At 46.5% G+C, this 24,095-nt stretch overlaps 1 protein-coding gene across 1 annotated transcript in view; it reads left to right on the top strand.

Moving 5' to 3' along the window:
• The window catches only part of PKD2L1 (polycystin 2 like 1, transient receptor potential cation channel), a 77,241-nt gene that overhangs the window by 423 nt on the left and 52,723 nt on the right, over window positions 1-24,095 (top strand). The window contains exon 3 of the mRNA XM_075533455.1: window positions 18-174. Coding sequence (XP_075389570.1) covers window positions 18-174 — 157 coding nt within the window. The remainder of the gene's footprint in view (window positions 1-17; window positions 175-24,095) is intronic.

Below are 24,095 nucleotides of genomic sequence, written 5' to 3'. Positions count from 1 at the left end.
GTTCCCTCTGCCGCGAGCTCCTCGCTCCCCCGCCCCTCTCTGCCTTCCCTCTCTTCCTCCGCTGGGCCTCTGCCCGGCACCTCGCCGCCTCGCACGAGCTCCGAGCCGGCCTCTGGAGGAGGGAGAAGACCCGGCCGGGGCGCGGGGACCCCGCCAATGAGTGGGCGCAGGGAAGTTGGGCTGGAAACGGGGGAAGCCACAGCGGCGGGTACCCCTCCCCATGGCAGCGTCTCTTCCCGGTCCCCCAGCCACCAGGCAGGGGAGCCGCGGCTTGCCCCCCAGGGAATGGAGTGGGGGGGTGGGGTTCTCGAAGGCCCGCCCCCTGACTTCCAGGGGCCGAGCCCGCAGCGGAACAACGGCTCTGCGCCCTCCGCCAGCTCCCCCTGCAATCAGCTCTTGGCCGCGTGTCTAGGAGCCACTGGGGCCCCCACCTGCCGGCGCACGCCAGTCCCTTGGGTATCTTAGCGAGGGAGCTTCCCGTAGGGCACCAGTGACTAATGCCAGCCATGGGCGCGTCTCTATAACCTGGGTGTGAGTTTTCAGGGGTTCTTTAGCTTGTCAGGTTGTTAACATCTCCGACCTCTTCATGAAAGAGAGTGAGCTCTGGTGGTGCTGTGGGTTAGGCATTGGGCAGCCCACCTCAAGGTTGGCGGATCAAACCCCTCAGTGGCTCCGCAGGAGAAAGAGGCGGCTATTTGTACAGTCTCGGAAACCCTATTCAAGGTCTCTGTAAGTCGGTTGGGTTTCTTGGGAGAGGGCAGACGCTTAGGAGACATGCCCTCTTGCCCAAAACTGGCGAAAAAAACTTGGGTGGGGAACAAGAAGAGCGAAGAGGTACTACATCATTGTTAGGCCCAGACTCAACCCTTAGTGCAACGGAAGGCACGTTTGCCTGGTCTCACGCCATCGTCAGGACCCACTGGGTATTTTGAAGGCATCCAAATTAGGGGATTCATCTTCCAGCACGACCTGACAGTATTATGTCGTAATCCATGGTTTCCGCTGGCTAATTTTCAGAATTACATGGTCAAGTCTTTATTCCTCGTGCCTGCTTTTGGTATAGAAACCCCACTGAGACAGCAGTGGGGCAGTCCAGCTTCATCACACCACATGGCCACCACAGTTGGCGAGCTGGCTTTGGTTTGGGTGCATTCCAGTGATAGTTTTTCAGGAAGATAAGCACTTGGTATTGCCTGGGCAGAGGACCGGCAGCTCTCTAGCTGGCCACTCATCTCAAGGTCAGCCAACTCCTGAGCCGGTCACCACATCTCTTCATTCCAGTCCTGACTCCATGCCCAGCCCCTAAAGCTCTAGATCTTCACCGACATTCTGGGTAGCTGGTCTTGTCATTGTTTAGAGATGCCTAGCGAACGCCATCCAAGTTGTGCACATGTTGCGTCTCTTCAGGCAGTGGTATTACTAGGGAGCTCTGGGTTTGTGGAACAGATTGGGGGCTGGGGGGCTCTGTCAGAGGGAGTGACACCAACATGATTGTCTAGAAGCTTTTTGTGCTGTTTCTGCAGGAATTTATTGTTTTTATTAAAATACCACTCTCGTTAGTTATAACAACAAAAACATTTTTCCTAAGCCAGCTAGTGGATGCCGACTGATGGCAGCCCTAAAGGACACAGAAGGACTGCCTCTGTGAGGGTCTGAGACTATCACTCTTTACCAAAGTAGCAAGTCCCAGCTTTCTCCCAAGGAATGACTGGTGGTTTCAAACTGCTGACCTTGCAGTCAGCTTAATGCAGAACCACTATGCCACCAGGGCTCCTTACTGTAAGGAGCCGAAAACTCTATGCCAGCTTACTCTTACTGCGCTTCCATCAGCGCTCTAGTCCCCAGGTGTGATGATGTTTCCAATCGTGTGTTTTGTCTGCTCGTGCTACAAGCACTCAAGGTTGCTTTTGTTGGGGCTGCTATTTTAAAAATATTTTTTCTGTTTTGTTAATTTTTTTAAAAACAACTTTAAACAGTTTAATAAATAACTTTATTGGGGGCTCTTACAGCTCTTATAACTATCCATACATCCATTGTGTCAAGCACATTTGTATATGTGTTGCCATCATCCTTTTAAAAACATTTTCTTTCTACTCGGGTCCTTGGTATCAGCTCCCCTTTTTACCCTCCCTCCCCCAGTGGCTGGCATTTTTGTTTTTTAATTTTAATTTTATCAGATAAAATTTAATTTTATCTTATCACAATCCATACGTATATCCATTTTGTCAAACACATCTTTACATATGTTGCCATCTTTTTTTTTTCCCCCCAAAAAACATTTTCTTTCTACTTGAGCCCTTGGCATCAGCTCCTCATTTGTTTCCTCCCTCCCCCAGTGGCTGGTGTTTTAATAGCTGCCGATTTTGTTGAAATGTCTGGTCTTTTTACCTACAATATTGGGGTGATTAGTATTTGTGAATCTGTCTGAATAACTCTTTTGAGAATTAAGTAGTAGTGAAAGGAAATACAACCCCCGAACCCACTATCTTCCAGCCGATTCTGACTCATAGGATCCTATACTGGGCTTCTGAGGCTGTAAGTCTTTACTGGAGCAGACAGCCTCATCTCTCTCTTGAGGAGCCGCTGTTGGAATTGCACCACTGACCTTGCAGTTAGCGGTCCATGGTTTCCCAGACAGCGCCAAATGGCTTCCACTCACTCACTAACAATATGGGGATTCAATGTAGAAAGATTCTACAGAACAAGTTTGCTGTTAGTATTCATATAATCTATGCTCTATTACATTAATCAATCTATGATCAGTGGTGTAGTGGTTATGAGTTGGGCTGCCATCCAGAAGGTCAACAGTTTGAAACCACAAGCTGCCCCACGAGAGAAACACAGAGCTTTCTACTCCCGTTAACAGTGACAGTCTGGGAAACTCCCAGGGGCAGTTCTTCCCTGTCCTGTAGGGTCACTGTGAGTCGTCATTGACTTGATGGCAGTGAACCATCTGTAACCTATTATTTTGTAAGTAAAATTGATACTAACCATTACTAAGGATTTGTACGGTCTTGTATGGGAGGAGGGTGGAGCTGGGGAGTATTGAGTGACCCCATAAGTCACTTCCTAGATGACATCGACTCTAGTTCTATCTTCAGGTGTCCTCAGTAATATCTGATTTGCTTGGCTGCTTACCAACTGCAAGAGTGACATTGAAAGAGAAGACTTAAGACTTCTTTTGGGAGGTGCCCTTTTCTGTGCCTGAAATTGGTCCTGTCATTAGGACTGGTTCTTCTTCTTCTTCCCTATGTTGGTACATCTGACCTTTGTTTCCTCCAGACCTGGCCTCCATTCAGAAACACTCTGGAAATCAGCAGGGTTTCCTAGGAAGTCTACTTCCGCTTCCATCAGTACACGGGAAACACGCTGGCAGTTATCATCACTGAGTGTGAAGTAAGGTGTCTAGTCATTCATTTCTCGCTTTGGAAAAGAAGAGAGAGGCCTGTCATGACACAAATGTAGAACCGTGGGGGGAGAGAGCACTGGAACGGATTGTGATTACAGGGGCGGGGAATGTTCTAAAATCGATTGTGCTAATGATTGTATAATTCTAATGATTGTATAATGATTGTATAATGATTGATACGATTAAATGATTGAACTATTGCATTGTATGATACGTAGATGAGGGGCCAATTTTTTAAAAAAAGAAGAACTGGAGTAGGATACTCATAATTATCTCTAAAGACAAGATTCTGCAAAGTCCGGGGCGGGGGCGTGAGGGGCGTATTGTGAATGTAAATTGAGACTGGCTTAGGGTAAAAGCTTCAGGAAGAAACCATCAGAACCCAAATTATGGTTGATCCCCATAGTCGAATGGTGGCTAATGTGCTAGCTTGGGCCTTCTCCCTGAGGTCCATCTGGTGCAGAGCATGTGGCTCTCATAGTGTTGGGGAGCCCCGGGGGCCCTAATGGCACGAGGTGGCCTGCAAATCAAAACCACTGGTGGCTCCACTGGAGAAAGACCGGCCTTTCCACTCCTGGGTTACAGCCGCAGGAAGCATTCCAGTCTTGGAAACTGCCAGGTGCAGTTCTACCCTGTCCTCTAGAACCCTCTACGGACACTTGCTGTGAGCCAGTGTTGACTTGATGGGGCGAGCTTGTTTGTTTTTTTAAGTCGTGGTGTTTCTCACTATTTTAAAACTGTCAGAAAGATAGCTCACAAATCAAGTAACTCAGAAAATGAGGCTGCATTGTAGGGGTGACATGATGGGGGAGTCTAAGTGTGTCTAAGTGTGAAAAACATTCCGTCTGAATTAGACATCACGCCGGCTTAGTTACATTGTGGCCATTTGGAAGCATTAGCGAGGGTCCCCACATGCCACCCAGATGACCCTAACAATCTTACCACCGGTCTTCTGCACAACACGCTGGAGAATTACAGCCAGACACCAGCACAGCGATAAATCTCAACAAAAGACCATGCCAAGACAAAGAATTCCAGCCCAAGTGCCTCAGAATGTGGACGCCTAGACATTTTCCTCTTGATAGGAATTTTAGTTAAAACCCTTTTGATCGTGCGGCAGTGGAGGTGCTGCTCCTGGGTGGACTGGTTCACAGCTTCTCTTTTTTAAACAGTTTTATAGGCACTTCATCCACACATCACATCCTTCAGCAGCGTGGTTTAGGATAAGCCCTGACTCCGTCACTATCTTTTTGATAGCTGGGCACCGTCTAATTTCTTCACCATGCTTTACTATAGTACCCAATTTTCGGAGCTCTCTTTAGGCAAAGTTGGTCTGGGATAGGGCCACATTAAAAGGAAGCGCTTGGCTGTGATGTAAGTAGGAAACCTTAACGCAGGGCTTAAGCCATCGCAGCAGCGATATATGTACAAGGACTGCCTGCAGCGGCTTCTGTTGTGGCAAATACAATCACAGTGGCAGATACCAAACCAGAGACTCGGTATCAAGGAAAGCGAGGCTCTTAAAGAATAGCCTGTGCTGTAGTTGGGTTAAATCTAACACCTTACTCGTTGCTCTCCCTTTGGACCTATCTCTAAGTCGTTCTAGTGTTCCGTACTAACTTTCTTGTCTATTGAGGGTTGTCTCTATTTATTCTGTTTCGTTTCTATGACTTTGTATGTTTTCAGTCTGTGAGATCCAGCATAGGCGGCTCTCCAGTGCGAGTGGCTAGATGAATGGTTTTGGGGGCGTGGGCAGGGGGGGATCCAAGGGAAATGGGTAGTTACAGCAATAACCTGGGAAGACCTGCTTAGCTAAAGTACAGCCATTTTGGAGTGTTAGCTGTAGATGGTCACAGACTAACGGAGGAGAGAGTCATCGCTGATCATGGACTGGATTTGCTGGTGGGAGTTGGCATTGTGACTGCTGAGCATATTGTCAGCCACAGCGTCTGAAAGCTGCCAAGCACATTTTGTACTATACCCTAATATACTAAAGTAGGTAACAGCGTAATCATGATGTGTCTATTCCATATAGATATTGATTGTGTACTTATCAGTGATGTCCCAGTGTTACTCCAGAGGACACCTCCTCAACATGTAACCACGTCAGATGACACATAATAGCAGTGACTTGAGAATGAGTTTCAAATACCTTACACCATGGTGCAAATACTTTTAGTAACCTACCTCACTCAAAGTTGCTTGTTACTTAGTATAAGAGAGCACTCTATTACTGCAGAAAAAAGAGAGAGAGAGAGCACTCTATCGGCAGCCTGTGTGAGCTTCTGAGACTGTAACTGTCTATGAGAGGAGAAAGCCCAGTTTTTCTCCTGCAGAGTTGCTGGTTGCTTCAAACTGCCAACCATGCAGATGGCAGTCCAATGCATAACACCAAAAGGACAAATATTGTATGAGGCCACTCTTATTAAAAAAAAAAATCCAAAAAAGGTTTTTAGACCCTCTGCCGGCCGGCTGGTATGGCCCCGGAATGCTCCATTCTGTCCTTCCACTTGGACAGCGGTTCTCAACCTGTGGGTCCCGACCCCTTTGGGGTCGAATGACCCTTTCAGAGGGGTTGCCCGATTCATAACACTAGCAAAATGACAGTTATGAAGTAGCAACAAAAATAATTTTATGGTTGGGGGGGGTCACCACAGCATGAGGAACTGTGGGGGAAGCCAGTCCCCCACAACTAATCACGGGTTCAGTAGGCTCAATCATACGGTTAAATATATATATATAATATATATAATAGTAAAGTCATAGAGAATAAAAGGTTAGGAGAGAGAGTAAAATGAAATAGTCAGCCACATTTCATGGTAGCATGCTCGCCTCCTGGATGGACATGATCTCAACAGCCAGGTCCGTGCACAGCGCGGGCAGAGATGGCACCAGAGGGGTTTATTACTAACCAAGGATTGTATATCTTTTGGGGGCATGTAAGCCCCCGATTACAGGGAAAGACATACTTCACGGGAAGGGGTTGTATTATAGGTAATACAGTAATGAGAGGGACTTGATCTAGGAGTGTACCACGCAATAGGAAAACGAAGGATTGGGGGCACACATGTGACACGATGGGTGGATCCTAGATTCATGATGGCGGCCTAACCTTGATTGCCCTTGAGCTGGAGACTTGATTTAGTGTAAGCTTTCAGGGGAAGCAATTCAGGGTCCCTAACAGCAGGGAGTGAGCCCCACTTACAGTGGGACAGACAGTAGGCACTGCTTGCTCTGGATGGCCGATGCCTTCAGGGAGAGAACTTGACAATCATTAGCATTAGTTGCAAGCAGTGTTCTAGGTCTGACATATATATTTGGGGGAGACAAGCTGGGGAACAGTCTTTTTTATCTCACAAGGAACTGTATTAAAGGGTCGCGGTATTAAGAAGGTTGCGAACCACTTCACTAGCAGGAGAGTTGATCTGGCGAGGAGATGCAAGGTGTTTAAGATCGAAGTGTTACTGAATGGAAGAAAACATTTTGTTGGAAAGAGGTACAGTGAATTCCATTCCTTGCACAAAAAGCTTAGAAAGGTATAAAAGCTCCAGAAACTCATTCTGCACCTGCTAAACACTGGGTCCCCAAAGTCTTAGAGCAACACAAAGGCAAGGTTTGGAAACGTACTTACAGGCTGTCATTTTAGAAAATAAAGGACATACCGAACGGTTTCTTGATTTCTTCAACATGGGGCACAAATCTTCCCTACCAAAACAGAGAGTTGTGGATTGTTTTCCGTGAAGAGACAGAATTAGAAGAGCCAAGGAAACTGTCCGCCAGCTGTCCCTCAGGGATCTGTACGTCTTGCCTGCAACTAGCAATTACAAATGTGTTTATTGAAGGAGTTCTCCATGGGATATTTTACCCTTGTGTACAGCCCAGGTAGACCCCCAATGGCTAAAAGAAGTTGATCGAGTGTCCAAGTCATTGTCCAGGAAGCGGACATCTACCACATTAACCTAAACTCTATGACATTACAGCTCTAGCTACAAGGCAAATGCACAGCCCCAGGCGCATTCCAGGCAGGAAGTTTCCAAGAGCACGGTGCTATTATAAATAGAAAAATGAGGAGCTGATGCCAGGGGCTTAAGTGGAGAGCAAATGTTTTGAGAATGATGAGTGCAATGAATGTACAGATGTGCTTTACACAATTGATGTATGTATGGATTGTGATAAGAGTTGTATGAGCCCTTAATAAAACGATTTAAAAAAATAACACTCAACCTTTGGGTAGAGAGTGTATAAAGTTCAAAAAAAAAAAAAGAAAGTAAGAAACTGAAGCAGGGCGGTGGTCAGGTTAGGGCCAAGTGGTTAAGAAGTAGAATTCAGCTGCCTGTAAAAAAGAACCAACAGACCGTGCCGCCCTGGAACAAGACTCCTTATAGTTCATGCTAATTGAAAATTGAACCCTGAGTCATATGAAAACTGGTCCATTTGCTCTTGTTCAAATGTTAGAGGACCCACAGGTCTTTTCCACTGTGAGATTTTCTCAGCTAGTGATGTGTCCATTCTTGACTGTGACACCAGGCAAGCGTCATAGCAGCACACTGTGCTGAATGTGAGGCAGGAACTCCACTGGAAAGTCAGTTAAACCACAATAGCCTGGCATTTTACAAACCGTGGCGTTTCTGCTTGTGGCACGGTGGAGTTGCATCACCCCCAGGTGTCAGTACATAAAATAACAAGGTATCGTATCAGGATGACCCTGGAAAGACATGTTCAGGAAGCTCATTCTTAAAATCTGTACATCCAGCAAAACCATTTACCCCCTCCAGTATTTCAAGAAATGACTATTTCTTTCGCTGAAGGGCAGAAAAAGTGATTGGTCTCTGTTCAGGGGCCATTTTGTGAAGGATGACATACTTGTATAAACGGTAGACTCCCACTCAGCCCACCAAATGGAAGCCCTTCTCAGTGACAGGTGTGCACCAAAGGGACCCCACACCGACAGCACCTGGTGTTGGCCCGCGTGAGGGCCTCATGCATCTGGTGGGCGGTTTGCTGTAGCCTTCAGTGTGACTTGGCTGATCGCTTCCTTTCCACTGATCCCATACGTTGACTGTGTCGTAAATTGAGGTTCCTTCAAGACCTGCTTCGTGGCGCTACTGGAACGTACATCTCTTGAGCTGAGGGCTGTCGGGCCCTGTCATCTGGTTGACTGTTGGTGACCTGCCTTGCTGTTTGCTGCCTGTGGCCGGATAGCCTGAATGGCTCTACATAGGACTACCCAGCGGCCCTCAAGGCTCAAAGGACTGCCGTGTACTAGCTGTCTCACGGAAGCGAGTGGCACCGAGCCATTTGTACTGCTTTATAGATTAATTATTTGCTTATTTTTTTATGCTATCTATCTATAAAAATATTTATATATAATTATTAGTGTTCTAGTTTTGTTTCTCTAGAGAACCCTGTCTAACACATATGATATGTGGTTGAAATATGGTTTTGCTCTGTCTTGTTTTTGTGCATGTTATTATCTCTGCAGGTCTGTCTAAATAAGATAGGCTGGACGAAAAATCTGGAGGAAAAACAACAGTACTGACAGTGCCGGGGGGACATGGGACAGGGGGACGAGGGGGGAAAGGTAGTGGTGTTAACAAACCCAAGGACAAGGGAACAACAAGTGATCCAAATCAGTGGTGAGGAGTGTATAGGAGACCTGGTAGGGCGTGATCAAGGGTAATGTAACCAAGAGGAATCACTGAAACCCAAATGAAGACTGAGCAAGATAGTGGGACAAGAGGAAAGTCAAAGGAAATGGGAAAGAGCTAGGAGGCAAAAGGCATTTATAGAGGCCTAAATACAGGCATGTGCATATGCAAATTTATTTATATACGATGATGATGGGAAAATAGATCTATGTGCATATATTTAGAGGTTTAGTATTATGCATATATTTATAGGTTTAGTGAAGGACATTGGGCCTCCACTCAAGTACTCTTCTATTAAATTGGCATTCTATGACGCTCACCTTCCAGACACAACCGCTGAAGACATAGTGGGTGAATAAGCAAATGTGGTGAAGAAAGCTGATGCCCGGCTATCAAAAAATATAGCCTCTGAGGTCTTAAAGGCTTGAAGGTAAACAAGTGGCCATCTAGCTCAGAAGCAACAAAACCCACATGGAAGAAGCACACCAGCCTGTGCGATCACGAGGTGCTGAAGGGGTCAGCTATCAGGCATCATCAGAACAAAAAATCTTATCATAATGAATGAGGAGGGGAGTGCGGAGTGGAGACCCAAAGCCCATTTGTAGGTCACTGGACATCCTTTTACAGAAGTGTCTCAGGGAGGAGATGAGCGAGTCAGGGTGCGATGTAGCAACGATGAAACATACAACTTTCCTCTAGTTCCTAAATGCTTCCTCCTACCCCAATATCATGATCCCAATTCTATCTTACAAATCTGGCTAGACCAGAGGATGTATACTGGTACAAATGGGTACTGGAAATGCAGGGAATCCAGGGCAGATGGTCCTTTCAGAACCAGTGGTGTGACTAGCAGTATTGGGAAGGTAGAGAGAGGGTGGGTTGGAAAGGGGGAACCGATTATAAGGATCTACATGTGACCTCCCTGGGGGACAGACAACAGAAAAGTGGGTGAAGGGAGACGTCAGACAGGGCAAGATATGACAAAATAATTTATAAATTATCAAGGGCTCATGAAGGAGGGGGGAGCGAGGAGGGAGTGAAAAAAGAGCTGATTCCAGGGGCTTAAGTGGAGAGTAAGTATTTTGAGAATGAGGGCAATGAATGTACAAATGTGCTTTACACAATTGATGTATGTATGAATTGTAATGAGTTGTATGAGCCCCTAACAAAACGATTAATAAAAAAAAACTTTCCCACAAAGTAAAGCTCAGGATTAGTTGGTTTCACTGATGGGTTCTATTAAACATTTATTTATTTAAAACATTTTATTAGGGACTCATACAACTCTTATCACAATCCATACATACATCAACTGTGTAAAGCACATCTGTCCATTCTTTGCCCTCATCATTCTCAAAGCATTTGCTCTCCACTTAAGCCCTTTGCATCATGTTCTCTTTTTTCCCCTCCCTCCCCGCTCCCCCCTCCCTCATGAGCCCTTGATAATTAATAAATTATTACTTTGTCATATCTTGCCCTGTCTGACATTTCCCTTCACCCCCTTTTCTGTTGTCCATCCCCCAGGGAAGAGGTCACATGTAGATCCTTGTAATCGGTTCCCCCTTTCCAACCCACTCACCCTCTACTCTCCCAGTATCGCCCCTCACACCCCTGGTCCTGAAGGTATCATCCGCCCTGGATTCCCTGTGCCTCCAGCTCCTATCTGCACCAGTGTACATCCTCTGCTCTATCCAGACTTGCAAGGTAGAATTCAGATCATGATAGTTAGGGGGAAGGAGGAAGCATTTAGGAACTGGAGGAAAGCTATATTCTTCATCGGTGCTACATCGCACCCTGGCTGACTCGTCTCCTCCCCTAGACCCCTCTGCAAGGGGATCTCCAGTGACTGACAAATGGGCTTTGGGTCTCCACTCCTCACTTCCCCCTTCATTCACTATGGTAAGATTTTTTTTTTTTCTGATGATGCCTTATACCTGATCCCTTCGACACCTTGTGATCACATAGGCTGGTGTGCTTCTTTCATGTGGGATTTGTTGCTTCTGAGCTAGATGGCCGCTTGTTTACCTTCAAGCCTTTAAGACCCCAGACACTATCTCTTTGGATAGCCGGGCACCATCAGCTTTCTTCGCCACATTTGCTTATGCACCCATTTGTCTTCAGTGATTGTATCATGGAGGTGTGCAGCCAATGATATGATTTTTTGTTCTTTGGTGCCGGATATCTGACCCCTTTGGAACCACGTGTTCACACAGGCTGGTGTGTTCTTCCATGTGGGCTTTGTTGCTTCTGAGCTAGATGGCCGCTTGTTTATCTTCAAGCCTTTTCTTTCTTGATGTGTTTTGTTTTGTTCTGTCAAACATTTAATGAATTAAGCCAGAGACGGAAACTCTTCTTTCTGCCAATAGCCATTTGGATATTTATAACTTCATTCATGGGCCATACGCAATTTTAGCTTAAAACTTAGCCTGCTATATTTAGCCAAACATTTCATTAATTCACCCCTAATGTGATGGGTGGAGCTCTGGAAGGTAGTGGGTTACATGTTGGGCTAGCAGTTCGAAATCACCAACCATTTTGTGGGAGAAAGATGAGGCTTTGTACTCCTGTATGGAGTTCCAGTATTGGAAATCCACAGGGGGCAGTTCTACCCTGTCCTGTAGGGTTTCTGTGAGTTGCAATCAATTTGATGGGTATAAGTTTGCTTTTATTTTGTTTTTAAATGTGATGGCTGGATCCACTTCTCTTTTTTGAGGTGTGTGACATTAGTTGGTATTGATGATTTCTTGGGCCTCACACAGCCAGCTGGCCAGACGTTCCTCACACCTGAATGGAACGAATCCTTCTCAAACTTCCAGCATGTAAACTAGGAGACAACACAAGGCAACTAATTCTTCGAGGCCAGGATTACTCCTAACACCCAAATCAGACAAAACTATAAATCAATCTCTCTTGTGAATACAGACACAAATATCCACATCAAAATACAGGTATGTAGTCAGTTTGTACACACACACACACACACACACACACACACACACACCAAATGGAGCCTATTCAGGAATGTAAGGTTGCTAAAGCACCCAAAAATGAATGATATATTATACAACATCAGTAGAATAAAGGGCAGGGCAGAGAACTTTAAAAGACACTTCACCAAAAAAAAAAAAAAAAAAGACATATATAAAGAAATGTTTCTGATCCTTAGCCATCAAATCAAACTCATTGGCGTCAAGTCAATTCCAACTCCTAGTAACCCTACAGTACAGAGTAGAACTGCCTCTTTGCGTCTCCAAGACTTTCAATCATTACAGGTGTCAATGGCCTCTTCTTTCTCGCACAGAGCCACTGATAGGTTTGAACAGCTGACCTTGTGGATAGCCGCTCGGTGTGTAGCCCACTATGCCACGCCACCAGGGTTCCTTCATTCACCATTAGAAATGTAAATCAAAATGACAATGAGATCTCATCTCGTCCCAGCAATGCCAGCAAAGTTCAAAAAACAGGAAACAACAGATGCTGAAGAGAGATAGAGAACATGGAACCCTAACACACTGCACGCAGTGCAAATATTATGGGAACTAGCACGACCTTTCCATTGAAATACGGGAAATAGAAATAGCATATGCTTCAGCCACCCCACTAGTTGGTATATATCCGCAAGAGGTAAGAGCCACAGCATGAATAGATAGACACATGCCCATGCACACTGCAGCGTGATTCACACTAAGAAAACTGTGGAACGGCCTAACTGCCCACCGAGAGAAGACTGAATAAACCAACGATGGTGCCTGCCTGCCACGGAAGACCGCAGCGTGTTGCAGAGTAATGGCGGGTCTGCGACCCACTGCCCGGCACAGGTTACTCTGCTGAGGGAAATAAGTCAGTCACAAAAGGACAGATGTTGCAGGAGACCTCAATTTTTAAAAGTCAAGAAAAGGTTTTCACACAAAGAAAAGCATTCCTGAATGGTTACCAGGGATGGAAGAGGACAAAAGGCTAAATGACTAAGAGAGAGTACACATGTGATTTTGGACGAAGGGAAAGGCGACATACAATACGTAGGAGGTCAACACAAAGTATGCGAGACGGGGGCAAGAGGTAAAGGCACCAGGGGACAATACTGGTCGGAATACATCCTCCCATAACAGTGATCCAGGAGTGGATGCTTAGATAGACACTGAGGCTCGATGCGTGTGAAAGGGAGAAGGGGATGATGCCCACGGATAGATCCAAGTTTGACAGAGGCTGTGGTGAAGCCTACAGGAGGACAGTTCTGAAAAAGCCTTCGACCTGACTGAACACTTGGGGGAATGAGCCCTCAGGGCTCAGGACCATAGACTCAAGAGACACCAAGGTCAACTGGCCTAACATAGTCCACAATGGCAAAGTCCTGCGTCCTACTTTGGGGAGTAACGACTGGGATCTTAAAAGCTTCAAGTGGCCATCTAAGGTGCAAGCAGAAGGAAGAGTTAAGAAAATCAAAGATGCGTGGAAACAGGTAGTCCAATGGACTGCAAGACTATGGAAACATAAGCCTTCATGACCCCTAGACCAGAATCGGAATGGTACCACTTGAAGGGATCGCTTTAGAAGGTCCTGGATCGACTGGGAGAAAAGTGGGGGTGGGGGGAGGGGAGAAACTCCAAAGCCCCAAATCATGAAAAAGACTAGACTTGTTGCTTTGATAGAGAACCCCCAAGACTATGACCCTTAGTCATTTTCAGGTCTGGGCCTAAACTCACTGCCATGGTTCAGTTTTCAACCAAACAGTAGACCAAACCAAAACTAAACTCGCTGCCATTGAGTCGATGCTGACTCAGCGACAGGTCAATCTTTAAGGGGAACAATAACTTGAGAGGGGAATGCTTTCCTTCGAATGAACAAGCCTTTGAAATAAAAAAGTGAGCATTTACCTAAGGACAAAAGTTCCGGAGAGTTAGGAAAGAAGGAATCATGGAAATTGGAAACAAGGAAGGAAGGTGGGATAAGCAATGTTACATTGTGGGCCCTGTAATCAGTGACATGAAACAAAATGTGTATGAATTGTTGAATTAAAAAATTGATCTGCTCTGTAAACCTTCACTCAAGACACAGATACACACACACACACACACACACACCACTAGACTAAAGAATAAAAACCACTTGCTAATCTCAATAGACCTAAAGAATACTTGACAAGATACAGTATCACTTCATAATACAAATAATCAACAAAGATGGAATAGACAAACTGGTCCCACTCTCTCAATCTGAAAGAAGACATCTACAAAACAGCCATTGCTAACATTGTGCTTACAGGTGAAACACTGAAGCTTTCTGCACTACAGTCAAGACAAGGATGAACACATTTACATCTTAGTCATATACTGGATATTCGAGCCAAGGAAATCAGGGGGGAAATGAAATAAAAGGAGGACTGAAAAGGAAGAAGCAAAACTATATTGACAGATGTATGAAAATCCCAAGATATCCATGAATAAACTATTAGAAATGATAAATGAGTTCACCAAGACTACAGAATGTAGGACCAATAGATAAACACTAGTTGCATTTCTATATATTAGCCAAATCTATTCCATTTGTAAGAGCATGAAGAAAAAGTATTTAGAAGTAAGCTTAACAAAAAGAGCACAAAACTCACACACTGGAAATGACAAAATATCGCTGAAAGAAATGTAATAGACCTAAACAAAGGCTTTCCCAGGTCCAGGGCTCAGAAACTCAATGTTAGAACGGTAATACTCTCCACGTTGAGCTACAAATTCCGTGTGATCCTGACTCATCCAAATATCAACCTCATTTTTTTGTTTTTGCATAAATTGGCAAGCTAATGCTAAAATTCTTGAGAAATCAAGGAAACCATAAAAAATTTTAAAGAACAAAATTGGAGGACTCACACTTCTTAATTTCAAAGGTTACAGCAAAGCTACAGTCACTGCATATATTTGATATTTTCATATTTTGTTTGTCTTTTTTGACCATGGCTTAGTTCTGCAGATATAGTTGTGCTTTAGTGTATTAGCATTGTTGAAGTTTAAAAAAGAAACTACAGTAATTATACAGTAGGATATTGGCCTAAAGATAAATATATAGACCAGTGGAATAGAATGAACAACTCGTTTATGTTCTATTGATTCCTTTTTTCCTTCCAGGGAATTTACTAATTATGCTTTCTATATACAAAACATTTCATTTTTCCTCAAAGTCTCTGAGATTGACTACTGTAATAATTCACATTGTAAAATAAATAAAATAATTCAAGTTGTACATCGGTGCATATCACATTTCAGAAACAGAGTAGAATATGCCTTTTTGAAATGTGAATGAGGAAGTAGAAAGAAACCGGAGCCCTTTCTGGTTCACTTCTGAATAGATTACCTATGTTGATATCAGTAATCAATGTTATTATTTTAAAATTGTATATTGAGGCACTGGGAGTCCCGACAGATGGCAGTGAGTGTTGGAGGTCTGGGAAGAGCCGCGGTGGTGCTGTGGGTTAGGCCTTGGACTGTTGACTGAAAGGCTGGTGGTTCAAATCTATCAGCCCTTCCCAGAGAAAGATGAGGCCGCCTACTTCCTTATGGATTTACCGTCTTGGAGACTCTATGTAGGGTCACTTTCAGATAGACACAGAGTAAGGAAAGCCGAAGAAGAGCGGATGCATTTAAATAAGGAAGGCAAAATATTTAAATGAAATAGTTTAAACAAATTAAATATTTTAATAAGGAACACCGAAGAAGAACGGATGGTACTGGTGAGGAATATTCAAAGTACCTTGGACTTCTAAGAGGAGAACCCCATCTATCTTGGGAGAAGTATGGCCGGATGCCCCTTAAAGGCCAGGATGGTGAGCCTTCGTCTTAGATCCTTTGGACACGGTGTCAGGAGAGAGCAGTCCATGAAGAAGGACACCATACCTGGTAAAGTAGACGGGCGGCGAAAGAGAGGAATGGCCTGAGCCAGATGGACGGACACCGCAGCTGCAGCAATGGGCTCAGGCACAGCAACGATTGTGAGATGCGCGGGACCCGGCAGTGCTTCATTCGGCAGTGCACAGGGTCTCTGTGGATTGGCACCAAGTCGATGACACCAAATAGCAGCATGAGTTGGAATCTGACTCGATGGCAATGGGTTTGTAGGCACTGAGAGGGAGAGTCGTGTCTTTGGATGGGATGGCACGGTTAAGGGGTATGTTATTTCTTTCAGGGGGGATGAAAACATTCTAAAACGGAGTGATAGACACACACGTCTGAATATACTAAAAGCTATTGAGTTAGACATACATGGCTGAATTGTATGGTATATGAATTATAGCCCGGTGAAGCTGTTTTCAGGGACTACGCTAAGATACCACTCACTTACAAGAGTGATTAGGATTGAAAAAGACCAAGAACACTAAGTATGGACAATCACTTGGAGCAACCAAAACTCTCCAATGGCTTTGAACAATGAACTTCATGTGCAGTTAAACATTCGTCTATCCTGAAAGCCAGCCATTCAACCCCAGGTTTGGAAATGAATTCATCCTCCTGACAAAATTTTCAGCCCAACAACGAGCAGGTGGAGAAGAGGAACAATGGCGCTATGAAGCTCGGCCCAGCTTGGAGTAACCAAGCAGTGACGTTCTCACAGGCAGCATCGACCCAAGGACAAGGTCGAGAATGGTTGAGAAAGAAGGAACGCAGACAACGTGGAATAAGTGATGTGACACGAAGGGGATTTCAACCAGGGATGAAACAAAAGGCGAACGAATTATTGAATAGAAAACTGATCTGCTGTGCAAGCCTCTTCCAATTAATAATAAAATGTTCTTTTTAAAATAAAGCTACAGAGATCCCCTCCACCTTCCAAGCTCTTAAATAAATTTTAAACAGTTAAAATCCGGAAATCTCAAACCTAGTAATTTCCTCAAGCAAAATGAAAACCTGTGTCTACCAAAACACTTATACAAGAGAATTTAGTGTAGCTTTTATTCATCAGAGCTCCCAAGTGGGAAACCTCCCAAAGGTTCATTAAGAGGAGAGTAGGTGAGCAATCTGTGCAATGTTCATATAATGACTCTTCAGCAATTTAAAAACTGAACAACAAAGACATGCCATAGCATGGATGGCTTTCAAGCCAGAATATTTACCGGAGAAGTTTGACACACACACACACACACACACACACACACACACACACACACACACAAAATTCTTAGTGAAGGATTCTTTTTTTTTCCCTTCAGAACCATTTTCACTAGGAGTGAACCCAGATATTTTTTCATAGTTCGATCACATCATCAAGCAATCTTGTACAATTGCTACTACAATCTGTTTCTAAACATTCTCTTCCTTCTTGAACTCCTCGATATCAGCTCCCTTTTATGTACCACCCCCTCACATGACACCCTTCCCCCCAGAAACCCTTATTCTACTTGCTATCTCGATAGATTCATCAATTCTGCATTCCATATACTGAAAAGCAGGAAAACAGTTAACAAAACGTCACGAGGGTCACCCTAATGACAAAATACATCTGAGATTGACCCCAATACGTACCCCAAACCCCCAGAAAAGGTGGAAAACCAGACCAGGCCCAGCGTGTATCAGAGAGGTGGGAGAGGGATCAACTGACCTGAATGATTCTTTTTCACATGACATCCAGGAGCAGGATGAACAAATCTATGGGGATGGAAATCAGGATGCAGTTGCCTGGGATAGGGGTATTAAACAATTGTCAATGTTCATTACAGTGAATACTTAGGAGCCGTACACTGCCTTATATAGTCATTATACTTCCTTCAATTTAAAATAAAAAAGAAAGAGAAGCTAGGATTAGGTAGGGAGCAGAGTGTAAGCTTAGACGTTGTTAGCTGACATCAAGGGGGTCCCTGACTCATGGCCATCCCAGGGCATCAGCATCAACTGTGGCCCTGGGCTGGAATATCCCCCCCCACACATGGAGACTGGATTTGTGCCATCGAGTGGCCATTGGCTGTTTTGGGGGATTAGATGCCCCGGCCTTTCTTTCAGTCTGCCTGTGATTGAAAACTCCCCTGATACCTGCTGGATCACCACAGCAACCCCCAAGCCTGCACCGGGAAACCAGTAGCGAGTAAGGATGAGGCGCGTTGGCCAGGAACTGAGTCCAAGTAGCTGCATGGAAGGTGAGAGGTCATCCACTGAGCCCCCACTGCCCGCTAGCCTGGAGGCAGTGCTTCTGGCAGTCAGCAAACAGCTAGTGAGGCCCTGCTATGTCCTCGGCTGTGTTTTGGGGTTCTGGGACATTGGTGAACTAACTCCGCATTTCTACCCTTGTGGCGCTTCTGTTCTAGCGGGAGAGAGAGACACACCAGCCCAAGCAAGCACTCACAGGTCTAGCATGTCAAATGCGAGGAAAACGATGAGGATATTTAGGTTACATAGTTCTACAAAAGGCAGGAAGTTAAAAAAATACAGGGAGTCGGAGGACCCTTGGCATCAACTTATTCAAGGGACAGAACCCAGACAAAGCTCATGTCTCTCTTTTTTTAACTTACCCTCCATGCACCCTATAAGCCCATTGCTTCTGGCCATGTACTAATTCCCTGCACTGGGTTTCGTTTGTTTTTGTTTTGTCATCGGGACTGGACAGCTTGGTCTGGGCCAGCAGAGTCTGGAGTAGACAGACCGTCCATCGTGTGACTTTGACAGGATATAGTGTTGCAGTAATTGTCCTGAAGTCAGAGCCTGGATCTCCTGGCCTGGACTCGTGTGTGCGTGCACGCACATGCTACGTGAATGTGAACGTTTGCACAACAAATTCCTTTTCCATTGAATAGTTCATACACAATTTGTTGCAATCACCGCAATGTATCAGCACCCTCGCCAGTGCCCGGCCCCCATCTCCACCCTTGAGCTCTTGTTTCCATTTATCTGTTTTCCTGTCTTTCGTGGCCATCTCGTTTTGTTTGGGGTGGGGGGGGGGGAAGATACCACCTTTTGGGTCTCCTATGAGCATAGACGGCCGCCTTAAGAAGCACATCACTCATGGGCGTTACTGCTTATTTTCTATGGCAGTTCATTATTTATTATTTGGTTGAGAGGTGGCCTCCTGGGGTGGCTTCAGTTCCAAGTTAGAAGGGCAACTGGTCTGATCTTTTTGGATATAAATTTGATTTTGTTCTCCATTCTCACTGGGGCTCCTTACTGTGTTCCTGGTCGGAGCGGTCGGTCCTGGTGTCAGACCCTCTCTTGTTGTTCCCGCCCGTTTGGGTCTGGAAAAGGCTTGGTTCGACCCCGACTTGACCTCTGAACCCTTCCTGACCTCTGTCAGATGTGAGCGTCTTTCTCAGAACTTGGGATTCTGTGCCCTAGTTCTTGTTTGATTTTGCTTCTCATCAGAGTCCTGGCAGTTGACCCACTCGCGCACCTGAGTCGTCTGGCATGTTGTTCTGACCTTTGTCTCATAAAGACACCTGGAAGGAAGGCTCAGGGGACTCTCCTGACTCCTCCCATGGGTAGGAGGACAGAGTTGTTGCATTGTCTCTTCCACCCACGAAGGAAGGACATGACCCCCAGTGCCCAAAAACACTGCCAGGAGAGATGAGTGAGGATGGTACTTTTTGAATGACAAAGGCCCTTGGGGGGTTCCAATCTAAGCAGACCAGTGTGATGCTTCCCATTTCCGGTGGGAAACCATGCTCTAGCTGCCTTTCAGGGAACTTCTCCAACACGTAGGGAATGGGAAGGGGAACCCGTTCCCAGAGTTCTCCTGGGATTTCTAGATGGAGCTGACTTGTGGGGTGCTGGCAGCTCCTTCTCTCACCCCCCTGGCCTGGGAGTGGCTCTTGGCTGCAGAATTCCGTAATTGCTACATCTGCCGCCATGGCCACTCTTGTGGAAGCTGATGTGGCCCAGAGAGGGAGGGTTTGATGTGGATGGGCACGCCCCCCATTGGGGGCTTCTGTTTTCCCGGCCTTGTTTTGAGGACTCCATGATACGGAGCATTAACATGCTGCCTATAGATTCCTTTGCCACCAACGCAGGTGTGCACACTGCAGCCTCTTTCTTGATTTCACACCAGGCAAGAAGGCAAGGGGTGACATCAGAACGGACTGTTTTTGGCAAATAAGCTGGCCCGTGGGAAGATGCCACATCACAAGGCTCTGGAGACAATTTCTTCTGTGAAATAGAGAACGCGGACTGAGATTCTCACGTATACCCTTGGCTGCGGGGTGTCCAGACAGCGAGCTCTGGTCTACCCATGGTTGGGGGTGAGGATGCGGGGGTGGTGGATTTTCAGGACAGGTGTGGTCTTTGCCTCAGGAAGTCATGCGACTCTCATGAATGCCCAGTTAGCATCCACACATGTCCCAGTCCTGGGGACAGGTTGGGCCTCCGTGTTCTTGGCAGTGAGAGGAATCTCGGGAAGGCATGCCCGAGATGCTGGAGCGTTTGCCACAGAAAGGAGGCAAGAGTTGCTGCCTGGTGAGAGCTGGCCATTGCCTAACAGCTCTCTTGAGAACCAGTGAGTATCCCTGGCTAGGGGCCCGGCCAGAAGGGGGAGGTTTCCAGATTTCCATGCGATTCGGATGACTCACTTGGTATGCCTTGCAAAGAGAGGCATCAACAGACTTCGGGGAACCCCATAGTCACTCAGGGACCTTGGTGCTGTTTCCCATCTCAACTGCCCTGCAGTTCTGCCTTTTAAAATCTACCTCCTTCCCCCCCACCCCCCACCTTCCTCCTTCTTCTTGACTCTAGTGAAAGCCAAAGGCGGGGGGTAGGAGAGTCAATAGAATACACTCCCCTTCTTCCAGTGTCTGTAGCTTTAGCCCCTCCAGATCCTGAGACGAACGGGTCAGCCTGTGCAGGTACACAAGCACCCTGAGACACAGTGTCACCCAGGCAGCCCCAGGTAGCTACCTGTCCACACTGCCTGTGACATCACGACATCACAGCCAGAGGCCAGAGCTGTAGAAATTGCCTCGCCACCTTGACCTTGAGAGAAGCCGGGGGACCAAGGGCAGCGCGGGGAAGGGATGGGGACCAGTATGTACCTACGATGTGTTTATCTCCACCAGTGCTCTGGGCCAATAGAAGGGACACCGTCCTCCCCGACCGACCGTTGGTTAGTGCCTGTCGGAGTGAGCCAACCAGAGTCACAGATAGCTGGTAGCCAAGGGAGCTAGTATGAGTGGACCCTCTCCCTTCTTTCACCGAGGAGAGGCGCCTGGGCTGGCCCGACCTTCTGGAACTTGTCTTAGCATCACTGATTCCTGAGCGGGGATGAGGGAGAACAAAAGAGGGGGTGGGGGCCACACACCACTTGCACGTCCATGAGTCTCCTAGTTCCGTGAGGTCCCCCACGCTGTGGGGTGTCTTGGGGAAAGAAGCGGGAAGGAGGCCCTGCCTGTGCCTAGAGTAGAGACCACCCTTATGACTTGAAATACTGATAGATGTCAGAGGACAAGCCCATACCAGGCCCAGTGTGGAAGAATTTGGGAAGACTTCCAAGAGGAAGCGATTGCGCTAAATCCCAAGGTACCAGGAAGGCGTGATGAAGGGCAGTTGACAGAAATGCAAAACTGATGCTCCTCTGATGAGAATCCTCAAAAGGGGCGGACCTGGGATGCCAGCTGGAGAGGCGCGATGGCCATGCTTCCATCAGTACTCCTGGCTGGGAAGGGCAGCGATTCCTTCTAGCCTTGCTCCTGGCCTCACCCAGATCTTCCGAGCCTCACTTTCCATCTGTGGGGCCACGGCTATCCCAGCCTCCACTCTCCAGAGGCCCTCATCCACCCACCATAGAAGCAACGCATCCCTGTGGGGGCACACCAACGTTTTCATGTACATTTTCAGGTGCAGGCATGTGTACCAGGGGCCTTCCGCGTTAGTCCCATCAATCTCTAGAAACAGTTAACATCCAGACAGTGTGTGACCTGGACCCTGCGTACAAAGAGCACAGGATCAGGGCCAGGACCAGAAGCTCTTGATGTGACTTGATTTCAGAGAAAGGGCTCTTTGTGGGCCAGAAGCCACTCCCTGCTTCCTCTGGAGTCCCCCAGCCTTGGAAACCAACCCTACTCCCGGGGGTGCCAGTGGGGAGGGGCATCCAAGAGGTGATAGGCAGAAAGAGGCTCGAGGTCTTCCGCAGGCAATGAAGGAGGCAGCTGGGAACCCTGGCTGGCCTTGACTCTGCTAAAGTAGCCAGAGAAGAGGCGCTGGCACCAGCTTTGCTTTGGTGGTGAGAGAGAGTTGTACCCCCACTTGCTTCCCAAGTCTCCTTCCTGCTTTCCTCCCCTTCCGAAGACAACCTTTCCCCTGGTGCATCTAACCGCATGCGGTCAGAAAGCACCATCAGCCCACTCCTTCTCTTTGCCTGACCTCTTCCAAGCTGATGTCACCACCGCTGCGTGCTGTGCACTGACACAGCAGCCGAGCCAGGCCCGGCAGGGCTGTGACCTCCAGAGGGCAGCTGCCTGGGTTCTGGAGGCCCAGTGTCCCTCTGTGCTGCCCCACGGAGCAGATCCCTAGCCAAGAGTCCGCCTCTCTCCCATTTCATCCCAGGAGCCAGCCTGCCTGCCTGCGGATGGAGTGTTGGACTGAGCTTGCCCTGTGCCCAGCGGACAAGTCACTTCTCTGCTTTGCTTGGGGAGAATCGAGCCAAAGTTCTTGTCCCGCCTCTGGGGAGCTCGCAGACTTCTGAGGGAAACAGGACAAAGCACAATAGCAAATAGGGCGGGAGAGGCTGAGATGAGGACTGCGTGTAAATATGCCATATGAAATGGGGTCGGAGGTCAGGAAGGGAGTGGGGCTGTGCTTCCTAAAAGAGGTGGCCCTAGAATTAGTTCAAGGAAGAACGTGGGCTTGAGATGAAGACACAGATTTTGTATGTGCATGTGTCTGCTTATGTGCACTGTGCTAAGCGCTTCAGCAATCTATTAAGATTTACATACGTCTTTTACTCTGGTTTGCAATGCTTAGAAACACTTCAGCAGCCAAGGGTGCTTGGGGTGGAGCGGTGCGGGGGCAACGTATCAGGTGCCTGACATCCGCCAGGTGCACACTCTGTCCTTAGGGCTATGGGATTGGTGCATTGCTTCTGACTCACAGGGAATTGTCCAATATCACGAAAGCAGCGTCATCCTCAATTCCTGCCGAGTTTGAGCCCATTGTTGAAGCCACGGTGTCAATCCAATTTGCTGAGGCTTCTTCTTTTTTTTCTCTATCTTTTTTTTGCGGACAGACTCTCTACTTACCAAACATGATGACCTTCTTTAGAGAGCGGTCCCTTCTGGTAACGTGTCTGAAGTAGCGCAGTTGACGGCTTGCCATCCCTGCTACTAAGAAGCATTCCAGCCGTACTTCAACCAGAACAACATTTTTAAAGGCTCATTTTATAATTTATAAATTATCAAGGGCTCATGAGGGAGGGCGGAGCAGGGAGGGAGGGGGAAGGGAAAAAGGAAAATGAGGAGCTGATTCCAGGAACCCACGTGGGAAGCGAGTTTTGAGAATGATGAGGGCAACGAATGTATAAGTGTGCTTTACACAATTGATGCATGTGTGGATTGTGATAAGAGTTGTACAAGCCCCAATAAAATGATTTATATAAAAAAGAATCATTTTATTGGTATGTAATTCAAAACTCATGCCCTCCAGTAGTCCCATCATATCATGAAGTGTTGGACAATCGTCACCACCGTCACTTTGCGAACGTGGTCCTCTTGCTTGTTATTATCTCATTGCTATTAGCTCCTCCCTACCCCCAGCCCCTCAAACTCCGCTGCCGTACCCCGAAATGTCTTCTAGTTTTTAATATTTTGTGTTTCTCGGTTGAAGATTTCCCTGTTTCAGTTTGTTATCATTGTTAGTTTTTTTGGTTTGTTCCTTGTTTGTTTTTAATATTTTTCCATATGTGCAATCCAGGATAGGTAAATCTATAGAGACAGTAACTGGAGGAATGGTTTCTACTGGGTGGTTCTCAACCTTCCTAATGCCATGAGCCTTTAATACAGTTCCTCATGTTGTGGTGATTCCCTAATCATAAAATGATTTTTAAAAAATGATTTTCATCGCTACTTCATAACTGTAATTTTGCTACTGTTA

The sequence above is a fragment of the Tenrec ecaudatus genome, chromosome 16 (genome assembly GCF_050624435.1).
Source record: "Tenrec ecaudatus isolate mTenEca1 chromosome 16, mTenEca1.hap1, whole genome shotgun sequence".
NCBI lineage: Eukaryota > Metazoa > Chordata > Mammalia > Afrosoricida > Tenrecidae > Tenrec > Tenrec ecaudatus.
This window is presented reverse-complemented; position numbering and strand designations above follow the sequence as displayed.